General features: G+C 39.4%; 1 protein-coding gene across 4 annotated transcripts in view; it reads left to right on the forward strand.

Moving 5' to 3' along the window:
• LOC115337143 (synuclein alpha interacting protein) overlaps positions 1-12,916 on the forward strand; it is a 91,492-nt gene that overhangs the window by 45,184 nt on the left and 33,392 nt on the right. For all 4 annotated transcript variants that reach the window (XM_030005207.2, XM_030005210.2, XM_030005208.2 and 1 more), the window contains exon 3: positions 926-998. In XM_030005207.2, the coding sequence (XP_029861067.1) occupies positions 926-998 (73 nt within the window). The remainder of the gene's footprint in view (positions 1-925; positions 999-12,916) is intronic.

Below are 12,916 nucleotides of genomic sequence, written 5' to 3' on the forward strand. Positions count from 1 at the left end.
ATTGATCTTTCACAAACATAATGATTTTCATTTGTTTAAGTGAAGATTCCTGTAATATTTAAGCATTTGATTAAAGAAGGCTTGCTATTAAGTAACTTAAGTTCTGTATGTCAGAATGTGTAGTTTTGTAACACTGGATCATGTGTCTTACCAAGGGTATTCCACAAGTTTATAAGAAAAAGATTTCTGTTAGTAAGATACATATGTCATCCCTGTTTTTTTTCCTTTATAATGCTGAATTCAGAGAATAACATACTGATTAATATCAGGCATATCCTGTCACATCAAAGTAATACTGCAAGTTTGCTTTAATAAAGCCTAGTTAGAGAAATAAGCCTGTCATCTGATATGTGTATGTACATATACATACACACAGATGTATACTGTACACATACATCTGAGGAAGTGTATGCATCCCTCTCTGAAAACAGATCTCTACGGTGCAAATATTCTGCATCACTTTTACATACTGGTTTGTGAAACCTTGAATTCTAATTTTTAAGCATGAAGTGTCTTGCAGTATAATCACCATAATACATGCCCAGGTGGACAAAGTGAGAAACCTTGACATTTACTGTGAAGCCTACATCTATTCTCACCTTTGTTGTATCTTGCATCCCATGGAAAGGATGGATGTATAAAAAGTATTTGTGACTTGAATAATGGTGATCTGCAGGAAGGAGAAATCTGAGGTGGGGATATGCTTTGCTGTAGCTTTGAAAGTCTGTTTGATATCCCTCAAGGTGGGGCACAAAAGCAGATGCCATCTGCTTTTCTCATGCAACCTGAGAAGACCATCAGACTGCCGGAAGTACCCTTGGGCTGGTAGATTTAGGCTGTGCCCATGACATCAGGACCTCTTGAAAGTCTTACTTTTTATCTTTTTAATTTAATTACTTCATACACATTTTTTCTTTTTTTACAGTATTCTGTAACTTCTCTCAAGACCATCCCAGAATTATGTAGAAGGTGTGATTCACAAAACGAAGACAGATCAGGTATGATGCCCACTTCTGTCCACCCACCATTTTCTAGGCTGCTTTTTATCATGGAAAACTTGGCAACAATAGCTTCTTGGCAGTGTTCTGTTGTTTTGTTTTCTCTCATTTTTGTACAGCTTTCTGGAAACATGACTTTTTTTTTTTCAACAGATGTTAGTTCATTAGAAAGAAAAAAGTTCCAAAAAAGGATTTGGCTGTATACAGATAAATGTAGGGCTTCATCTCAGCAGCTCCAAACCACAGTATATGCAACAATTTACTTGAAAACCCGAGAAACCATTGGTGACAAGACGTAATAATGTAGGCGCCAATGAAAAAATGTTGGATACATTTACTACCCATATGGCCACGACCAGTTTGAGGGATGATGTTTTGCCAGAGTCTGAAACTGTATCAAGGATGCTACATGATAGAATCTACTCTAAGGCATACTGTAATAGTTAAGATTAAAGCTGAGTTTTTTAGTTTAATAGTGTAAACTAGATGAAGAATCATGGCATATAGATGAGAACCAGCTGGAGACCTTCCCCCTGCCCCCCTGACAAAAAGTGTATTCAGTGTTGTTTTTCACTCTGTAAATCAGATTAGTCCGCTTTTGTTTTTCTCTTGCTGATGGAGGAGAAATGAACTGGTGAGAGGAGCATTTTTGTTGAGCTATGAAAAGTTTATTGTGCTTTCTGATGTTTTAATTGAACTTTCATTAATGTTGTTTCATCAAATACTTTTATAACAGTAATGAGAGACCTGGAATTTGTGGGATGATAAAAAGCTTTAAGAACTGTGCTATACTTTGGCAACTTTTATTTCTATATTTCCTTTCAGAGAGTGGCAAATTTCCGAGGTGCGTAACTAAGTTGAAACTTTCTGAGAGCTACTTCTTCTACCAGAGTCATTAAAGGCCAGGTCACCACAGCCGTATGCCTCTGCCCTTGGCAATAAAGGGAAGAAAAGCTTTCCTTACCATACCTCCTTGCCGTGTTACTGCCCACACAGGGCACAGCAGTGACTATGCACAAGGTATTATCTGCTGCAAGCAGAGGCAGGGAAGAAGTGGAAAGGCACAGGACCCCTGATTCACCTCCTTCAATTTGCCCTATGTCATTCTACCACAATCTTCCTCCGTCTTCCCCCGTCCTCTGACACCCTCCCCTCCATATTTCCCCCATCCTCTCCACTTCCATCCTTGCCCTGCCTCACTCCCACCCCTTTTCTTTCTTCTTCCTACCTTCTTGCTCCTTCTTCCCCCTTTCCTCAACCCTTTCTTCCTCCCTTCTTCCCCTCTCCTTCCCTCTTTCTCACCCATTCTTACCGCCATCCTCCCCACTCTCTCCCCATTCTCCCATTCTTGCCCCGTTTCTCACCACCATTCTTCTACCCATTCTTCCCTCATTCCTTCTCCTTCCTTCCCTCCTCCTTCCCTCTTTCTCCCCCATTTCTTGCCCCCTTCTCCTCCTCATTCTTCCCTGCCATTCTCCTTACCATTCATTCCCTCGTTCCTCCCCATATTCCTAGGACCATTCTTCCCCCCATTCCTCCTCCCATTCTTCTTTCCCCATTCTCCCCACCATTTTCTCTGCCATTCTCCCCACTGTTTTGTCACCTGTTCTCCCTACCATTCGTCCCCACCATTCTTCATCCCCATTTTCCTCAATGCTCACCCCACCATTCTTTCCCCCATTTCCCCAGAGCTTACCTTTTCTTCCCCCACATTATTCCCTCCCCAGTCTTTCCCACCATTCTTCCCCACGAGTCTTTCCCCTGTTATTCCCCCCAGCCTTCCCCCCAAGTCTTTCCCAATATTCTTCCCATCATTCTTCTAGACCATTCTTCTTCCCATTCTTCTCACCATTCTCATCCCCACAATTCTCCATCCACAACCTCTCCTGCCCAGAGAGGCTGTGGATGCCCCATCCCTGGAAGTGTTCAAGGCCAGGCTGGATGGGGCTTTGAGCAACCTGGTCTAGTGGAAGGTGTCCCTGCCCATGGCAGGGGGGTTGGAACTAGATGATCTTTAAGGTCCCTTCCAACCCAAACCATTCTATGTTTCTATGATTTACTGCTCCTCGTCACACCCTTCATTGCCCACCCAGAAGCCCCCTCATCTCTTCCACATCCCCTTCCTCCCCATTTTCTCCCTACTGCCATTTCTCCCCCGCCCCTACCTGTCAGTATTAGCAGCTGATCATGTGGCAGCAGGGCATTATCTCATCTTGTCATAAAAAGAGTTAAAGCCACTCATTCATTCAGCTGCTCCAAGAGCAAGGTGAACCAGAGAAGCAGAACAAGAGTAGCCCCTAAGATGCATCATACTGGGTGGTCTGTTCATGAGGACTGCTCCATAACAGTGGCAGCATCAATATCTGTCTTCAGGAAACAAAGTGTATTCTTTTCAAAATTCAGATAGTAATCTTAAAGTAAAATGCAGACCAATAGCAAAGAAGAAGAACTGGTTATGAGCTCTTCCTTAACACGGTGGGATATTGTCAACTTATTGTGTAGCTCTGTTGTTTCATGGTTGCCTCTGCAGCCAGACATTTTTCAATGATGATTTTAATTACATCTGCACTCATCTATTGCCTTGAAAAGGGGTTGATGGAAGCAAGTACAGGCATTCCTGGAAGACGGTAGTAGCACTGGGGATTCTGCCAGTGAAATTTAATTCACAGCTTTGTTTAAAAGTCTTGAGTCAAAAAAGACATCTTTAGCACTGATAATAGTACTGGCAAACTGAAAACTGTACTAAAATCTGTTTTTTCTCTCTACTCCTCACTTATGAGTTTTGGTGAATTGGAAATAGTACTAAAATCTATTTTATTTTTACTCTGCTTAATCACTGAGTAAACATACAGGGCTGAACAGGAAGGTATCACTTTACAGACTTCAATATCTGAAGTATCTTGAAATATCAACAGAGCTACATCAGTCAACATTGTATAAGGCCCCTTCTGTTGTTTTTTCATAGTTGCTTTTGATGCAGTCTCTTGCCTTCCTCATATCGTAGACGATTAAAAAAATGTTCCCCAAATTATTTTTCTATGTGCTATTCTTGATGAAGATATATTATATCATAAATCTTTAGTATGCATGACATTCATGCTATTTTATATCTGTATTCCATTGACAATTTAAGTAGTTACATGTAGAAAAACTCGGAGGTTTTACAAAGAGCTGATCCAGCTTTCTACGTCATACTAACTCCTGCTTAGTTAGAGATTGCTTTTCTTCTTTAAAACAGGGAAGAATGTGTAAGTAGAACTATCTAAGAATTATTTTTTTTTAAAAGAACTAAAAGTTAAGCATAAGTTAGCCATAGGATTAGATATGTCAGGACCCTAATAATCTAAAAAATAATTCTCTGTCAGCTTCGTCTCAGAAAAATATCTAGTTCACTAAGACAGTTAAGACAAAATTATAGGGAAAATAAGACTCAACTTTATACTTAAATATATATATATATATATATATATATATATGCAGATAACCATTTTCACCACCAAGATTGTTAGAACAGATTTAAACCAGACAGTTTCTCTTTGTGGAATTACATTTTTTAATTACATGGCTGATATTATGGAAGTCTTATTATTCATTGTTCACAAATAAATTTAGTAAATAGCCCTGTAAATCCCATTTTCTTTCCCTGTTTCATGTAAACATTGAATAATATGTTAGTAACATCGGACAGTGTTTGGTTACATTGTTTTCAAATTACTTTAAGCACTTTTAATCCTAGGCAAACATACCAGTGTTTACCAGTCAGTGTGCTTTCTCAAGCATTTCACATAGACCTTTCAACAGGCTTTGGGGGTTTCTTTAACTATTTCTGCCTGCCTGTAACTTTTGCTCAAATTACTTGTTCTTTTGGACGAGAAGAGATTAGAAAGTCTGAGAAAGGATTTCCTTACATGTAGTTTTTCCCCCCTGAATTCCCAGTGTCACCTCCCTTTATTGGACAGCACTGGCCAGTGATCAGTACCAGTGGGAAGCTCCTGTGGTTCATTCCTCACCCTTTTGCAAGATGTGCATGAAAGTCATGCAGTCAATACAGTCTCAGTGCTGACTCCTCCGTGTCCTTCCTTGGATTAAAGGAATTCTCACTCAGGAGAATTCCAAGGGATCCTTGGAGCCAAAGTGTGTGTGTCAGTACCCCCAGATTACAAGGTAAAAGATGTATGAGATTGGAGAAAAGGTGTGGGGCAAATCCTGGTTTATGCACAATAAAGTGTGATTAAGGGTAACTGTTTTCTCTACCATTAGGCTTCCAGAGAATGATCTTTGTAGCTAGCATAATAACCACTAATATGGACATTGTTCTTCTTCAAAGATAGAAAATTAAAGAGCGTAGTTTAAAAATGGATCTAGCTAACTCATTTTTCTGAAATGAAGTGTTAGCTAGCCTGCCCATTGATTTCCAGCATTGTCTAATGTAGAATGATGAATCGAAACAGAAATCAGTCCTTTATGCTTTTGTTATTAAGCATGAAATTGGTTGCTTTCTTTCTGGGCAGATTTTCTAAGGCCACTTGAGCAAATGGTTCAAGACATCTGTGTTCAACAAGCTTCACTGAGCCATATCGTTGTTGAAGTATATTCTGTCAGCTGTGATGCCTTTCGGTTGTCATTAAATGTATGCCTCAAATGAGGACAATATCCTACTCTAGATCTTTATACACAGGTTGATAAAAGCAAGTTCACCTTTATTCTCCAGCAGTTATCCTTCTGCACTGCTTTATTCATTCCCAAAGCAAGTGTCATTCAGAAAATTATTCAGAAGATTAGTTTCCTATTTAAGAAAAAGAAATAAATCAGTAAATACAAGATTGCACACAATTTCTGTCTCAAGGTCTTCGTAGTTTTTTAGCTATAGGAGAAAATAAAGTAAAATTGGATTTGGAGGCAGTGTTATATGGCATTAATTTCACAGAGTCTGTTGTACTCCAGATATTTCCCAGGTAAATATGTCTGGAACAATACAATATTGATTGGATAATTCCTTGGTAGAATATTGAAGACGTTTCTCAGAAAAAAACAATAATTAGTATGCAGTGACACCTGTGATAGCTATATATAAGCTCTTTTCCTACTTCGTTATCACATCCTCCCTCTTCCTGTTTTACACATGTTGCGCCAGAATGACCTCTTCTGATTTTTAGGTAGAACTTTACTTGTTACCTCCCTTTCACATCTGTAGATCAGTCTGGACAAGGGTAAACCCAATTTATTAATTTTGAAATTATCTTTGCCTCTTCTATATACTCTACTTGAGAAATGACAGCTTTTGTAGTGTTCTTCCTCAAGACAAGATAAGAAAAATCATTTATTCACTAAGGCTCATATTAAAGTTTGAATTACCTGGCAAAGATGCATTGTTATTTAAAAGGATGAATTATTATTATTTACCCTGTTTACCCTTTCTTTCTTCTTTAGAGTGGCTTCAAATTCCACTTAAATGGGAACAAACCCTCTCTGTTCTTATCTGTGCAGGGCTGTTTTTTAATTCAGGTTCTGTTGCTATAGAGCTTACATTAAAGAACCCTAAAATATACTCCTGGAAGTTATTAATATATTAAAACTGTAAAACAGTGCCACCTTCAGTTAAAATTGTTAAATATTATTTCAGTGATATTAATAAAACAGTAAATAGATATTCAGAACTAGTTTTGATTATCCATTGATATGTAAGGGACATCCCTTCCTCCATCTCTTGGAGCCCCGATATGCTGCCAGTGTTGGAGATAATTTCGTGTTAACAGCCACGAGGAATTTTCTAAAAGTTTTCCTAGTGTAGACAACACCTTAGTGTCTATATACAAAGTCAGAATCACAGTGCTCTAAATGGACCTGGAATGAGTACAACTCTTAATCGATTCAAGAATCTCTGCTGAAGTCATATCACAAGGAAGAAGTTCAGGCATTTTTTTCAGAGGACAGTAAACTCCAAATGTGAAACTTTGTACATACTGCCTGCAGGGCCCCAAATGATTATATAGTGCATGAGCAATATGGTCAATACTGCATTTAAAAAAATATTTAACAGGTATGGGCAGTTGTCAATGCAACTCCCAGGCTTCCTTGATGATGATGATGGAAAGTGAAGTAAACTCCACAGTAAGTGAATTTTTAAAACAAGGAGGAAGAGTTTCAGATAAAGGAATGCATTCATCCTTTGGTAGCAATGGATTCAACCTAACAAAGTTTGGTTTTATTTATAGAATCATAGAATCCTAGAATGATTTGGGTTGGAAGGGACCTTCAAAGATCATCTAGGTCCAACCCCACTTTCATGGGCAGTGACAACTTTCACTAGATCAGGTTGCTCAAAGCCCCATCCAGCTTGACATTTGAACACTTCCAGGTATGGGGCATACACAACTTCTCTGGGCAACCTGTTCCACTGTCTCACCACCCTCATCGTAAGGGTGCAAGACCTTGCACTTGGCCTTGTTGAACTTCATGAGGTTCACATGGGCCCAGTCCTCAAGCCTGGTCAAGTTCCCTCTGGATAGTATCCCTTCCCTCAAGCAAACCGACTGCACCACTCAACTTGGTGTCATCTGCAAATTTTCTAAGAATGCACTCAATCCCACTGTCTATGCTGTTAATAAAGATATCAAACAGTACCAGTCCCAATACAAAGCCCAGAGGAACGCCACTCATTACTAATCTCCATTTGGACATTGAGCTGTTGACCCCAAGTCTTTGGTCATGGCCATCCAGCCAATTCTTTTTGTGTCAAACAGTCCATCCATCAAACCCATCTCTCCAAATTAGGTGCAAGAATGTTGTGGGGGACTGTGTCAAAGGCCTTCCAGTAGTCAAGGTAGATGAAATCAGTAACTTTTCCCTTGTCCACTGATGCAGTCACTCCATCATAGAAAGCCACATAGAAGGTATGATTTTCCCTTGGTAAAACCTTATTGGCTGTCTCTACTCACCTCTTGGTCATCCATATGCCTTCACATAGCTTCCAGGAGGATCTGTTCCACAATCTTCCCAGGCACAGAGGTGAGGCTGACTGGTCAGTAGCTCCCAAGGCCCGCCTCTTCATCCTTTTTAGAGGGTAAACAGTTGAAGCCTAAATGGTAAAGAAGCTGCTTCTTGTGTTGTCAGCAAGGGTAGAGAGTACCTCTCACTATTGTGTACTGGGAGTGTCCAAGTACATGCCCTCAAAGTGTTGAGGTAAAAGCCCCCAAACAGTGTCTTGTCTTGTCTCTTTGTCAGTCTTGCACTTTGTTTCCAGTCTTGCTACTACCTGCAGGCAAATGACATTCTTTCAGCATGGTTACGTCTTCATCATAGCATAACTTAAGTCAGAAGGCACCTCTGAAGGCCATCCTGTCCACGTCCCTGTGCTGAGAGCAGTTCCAGTCACACCAGATTTCTCAAGGACCTATTCTCCAAATGAATGCTGCAATAAAGAACATCACAACCAGGTTACTTTGGGGAAGTGTTATTAGGGAAGCAACCATAATGCTGCCATTTCTTTGTCAGCAAGAAATAACCGTGATTCAACCTCAGAGGTTCATAGACCATTGAAAGATCTATTAGGCATTATAAAGTCAGCAGATAGTCTTATCATAGTCAAGGACTCTCAGCTCCAGGGTTCAAGCAGCATATTGTTCTCCATTATTCACAGTTTTACTGTGGTTTGTGACTGCACATGCATGGAGTTCATAGAAAACGAAGGTTGAAATACAGACAAGTTAGAGTTAGCACAGTCTGGATGCAGGTCAGGTGATTAAGCAGAAGCATTAACGGCACTGATGACTCATAACTGTTTGGATAAAAGGAAGTCACCCAGTTTTTCTCCTGGACAGTGGTTCAACGTAGTTGACTATAAGGTACTGCTCTCCATCCTGAAAAGGAACAGAGATAGCAAGCTAAAAAGGCTCAAGAATTTCATTGAGGGATGTAGCATAGTAATGGGGATCATTTGTTGCCACATACAGAAGAACAGGAGTGAATTGTGTAGGTGTCAAGTGACCTAGTAGAGCAACATGGACAGTTGCCAACTGATCCGCAAATGATTCAGATCTTTACATCCATTTTCCTGCTTGCCTGTAACGCTGCCTGTTGTATGTCCCAGCTGTTCAACAGCAGCATTCGTGACTACAGAACATTGGTCACAGCATAAACCTAAGTTAGTCCGTGGTGCTGGTGACAGAAACACACTGTTAGGAGTTTGACCATTTCCTCAGTCAGTCAGTGCTCTTTGAATGTGAGTCATTCTGGGTTCATGAAGATCTAGCATAGCAACATCTACAAATACCACTCTGCAGTATGTTCAGTTCATTTTGTAAGGGTACTGATGTGTGATATACAGCCTTTTGCCGCTTCCTATTTGTGTCACCAGTGCTGTAAACTTCATGAAGCCATCATCGCTTAAAGAATGTTACCCATATGCCAGGGAGACAGGCTCTTGCACGCACACCAGCAATGAATTTCAGCAGTAGTTTCCTTATAGAGCTGAACTGAAAGCTGAGTTCTTTGTTATTTTCATGATACTCAGGACAATTTAAAGGTATTCTGAAGTTTGGCATTAGATTGTAAGTATTCACAGAAACTGCCTGTCACAAGGGTAAAGTTTCATCTGTGCATGAGGTAGTCTTGATGGTTGGACAAAACTCATATAGTTACCCTATAATTTTACAGATGCTCGTATACCAGATAAAACTCCCCCTCTCACCTCCCCATGCCCTAGGTACAGAGATGATGTTGAAAAATGCTCTCAAGTCAACACATGCTTCCAATTGGAAACATGTTACATGGATCTTTTTTAGAAAGTTCAAGGTAAATTTTGATTCCTAAAATAAAATCTGATGAAGTGATTAAATTGCAAGAGAAGTTGCTTCCTAATTGTCCTCTTTTCTGATTATTGGCCCCCAGTAATTCTAGGACAGCTATAATTAAATAAATAAATAAGTGAAACTATAGTTAAGCCTACAGGCCTCTTTATTCACATTTTGCATTTTCTCTTCCTCAAGAAGAGTGTAGAGCACAATATATAGTGAAGAACTACTTTTGCAAATTTGACCCTTGCAGATTTTCATCAGATAATATTTTCTTTAGCGCTAGGGAAATGCTTTGACACCTCAAGTCTACCAGGCAGCACAACACCTCTTTACTGATGTGAATGAAGTCTCCCCAGTTTTTGTGTTCCTCTATCTTTTTACTTCCTCAACACAACGATGGGATCGTCCAAATCTCTCATATTAATGAATAAAATTAAAGAAATAATTTTAAGAACGTAGTTGGAAAAAAAAATTGTCATCACCTTTTTACATTTGAAATACTGGTGCATGGAAGAGATATGGCTTATCAGATTATATCAGAATTATTTGTCAGATTCTGGAATCAAGCTAGCTGCTCCACATTCTAGTCCCCTGCCTTAAACTCAGACCATTCTTTACTGTTGTTTATAAAAGAATCAAACAGTATTTATTTGACCCAGACTTTTAATAGCCCCTGCCTGAGTTCATAAGTATGGATAGATGAGCAAGAGGCTTTTCCCCTGGAGCAGCTGTTGAAGACTACTCACATAACTCCTGCTGCGCTGGTGTTTTGGAGGACATAGGCAGCACTTGCTTTTACTTCTTCAGGGAACAAGCATATGAAAACAGAAGAGATTCAAGCCATGCCCTGGTCCACTCTGGCCTATGGTTTCAGTGTTTTGTAAGGGGAAACCATGCTGTAACTGCCTAAGCACTGATGCAGCCTGCACAGCACCCAAATAGAAAATAGCACAAAGAAGGATTGTGTCTACCAGTCTGACTTGCTTTCTTCCCTACTGCTATATTCTCATCCTCTATTAAATGCAGTGTAAATTCATCATCGAAGTTAAATTAAGAATATGTTTATAAGTCAGTAAAAATATTGCTAACTGTTCTCGGTGTTCCAGTTTGTTTTCTGGAAAAACAATGTTTATAAAAAGGTGTTGGGAAGAAAAACAATGAAAAAAATTGAAATACCTGACTCTGCAGTAACTGTAATAAAAGAAAAGAGAAATACATGACTTTACAATGATCCAAGACAGATTTGTAACAAAGGTCATTGCTTCTTCACAGTGTCCGATTTTACAATTTTGTCATCAGTGGTTTATGTAAATGTGTGTTATTAAGGTTAGAAAGTAGAGAATGCCAAGCAACAAAATAAATGTAAGCTTAAATAAAGTGACGACAAACAAAATGCTGATGCCTTTTCCTCTGTCTAGACCCCTGTGTGGAAAGCAGTGTTTTCATAAAACTCAGACAGAATTCATTTCCATACTGAGTGCTTAATAGTTCCTGTCAGAGCAAAACAGCTGGCAAACATATGGTATCCATTTCCCTGTATCACTTGGAAAAAATTTCACATGTAAATAAAACCAACATAAAAGTGTAGGCCTTTGAACCTAGACTCTTATACAATACATAAATAAGTCAGCACAGTGTGTTCTTTGTATTGGCCCACTAAGTTACATGCCTTTTGATTATTATTATTTTTATTTCTTCTTCGGAAATGTATTCTTAATCACTTCCAAAAGTATTAAGGTAATTTTCAGACATCCGTAACTACTAAGCTGGGCTAATCTTTCACTTCAGACATTAATGTTGCACTGAAAGTGTGTATATCTGTTTCCTTAGGAAGGTGTTCATGGCAAATTGTGTGTTTTGACCACAAATTAGATCCCACTGATATGCAGTTAGCACATGTAATAAATCTGCTTTGTTTAAACAGTATTCTTGACTTTTAGAATGCATTAACTCTTAGTGTACATTGAAAGGGGCATAGAAACTGCCTAAAGGCTTTAGTGGTTTTAGTGCTGTCTCTCAACTGAAAATAACAAAATAAGGAAAACTGTTTGCCAGAGTTCCACTGATTATGGAGATCATAAGTACCAACAGCTGGCACTGTGTGAAAGAGTGCAAGTTCAGTGAGTTTGAGTTCAAGTTCAATAGGATTAAGAGTTCAGGTGTCTTGACTTCCCTTTCTTCTCTGCAAGTCAGACTCACTGGTCAAACTCCATATCCTGCAGTGCACTGAAATAATGGTCTAGAAGGTCCAGAGCTATATGTGTGTGTGTGAGTGTGTGCGTGTATATATATGTGTGTGTGTGTGTACAGGTTATATATATAAGGGATGGAAAGTTTGACAGAGAAGCCCAGCACAGAGAGGAAAAGTGGAAAAGGAAACATCATTCACATTGGCAGGGACCACTTGAGATCATCTAGTCCAATGGCTCTGCTTAAGCAGGGTCAGCTAGAGCAGGTTAAACCCAGTCAGGTTTTGAGTATCTCCAAGGATGGAGACTCCACAATGTCTCTGGGCAATCTGTGCCAGTGTTTGACCAGCCTCACAGTAAAAAAGTGTTTTCTTGTGTTCAGATGGAATTTCATGTGTTTCACTTTGTGCCCATTGGCTCTTGTCCTGTCAGTGGCCATCACGGAGAAGAGCCTCGCTCCCTCTTCTTCACTGCTTCCCATCACGTAATTATACCCAAGGATAAGATTCCTTCTGGCCCTTCTCTTCTCCAGGCTCAACAGTCCCAGCTGTCAGTCACTATTCATATGAATTTCCAGTTCTTGTATGAAAAGTACATATCCCAGAGATAACAAGCCTTAAAAATTAAATTGTTATTACTGTTGTTAAAACAAATCCACTAAAAAGTTTTGACTAACCCTTTTGTTGACCTCCCAGAAAATCATCCTACTCTTATGATGTATCTCTGTGCAATAAAAAAAGCAGAGTGCAAATTAGTGTAGTTGGACAAGACCACTGTAAATGCCACTAGGCTCTTATTAACGCCCATTACTTGATTAAAACTACTTTATTTGTAATTGATTACAATGTATGTCCTGTTTGAAGAAAGTTTCTTTTCTGGATTGTCAGATTCTTGAGCTGTTTTGATAGAGGTGCCATTAAATCTGCTTAGATAT

Source organism: Aquila chrysaetos, chromosome Z (genome assembly GCF_900496995.4).
Source record: "Aquila chrysaetos chrysaetos chromosome Z, bAquChr1.4, whole genome shotgun sequence".
Classification (NCBI taxonomy): domain Eukaryota; kingdom Metazoa; phylum Chordata; class Aves; order Accipitriformes; family Accipitridae; genus Aquila; species Aquila chrysaetos.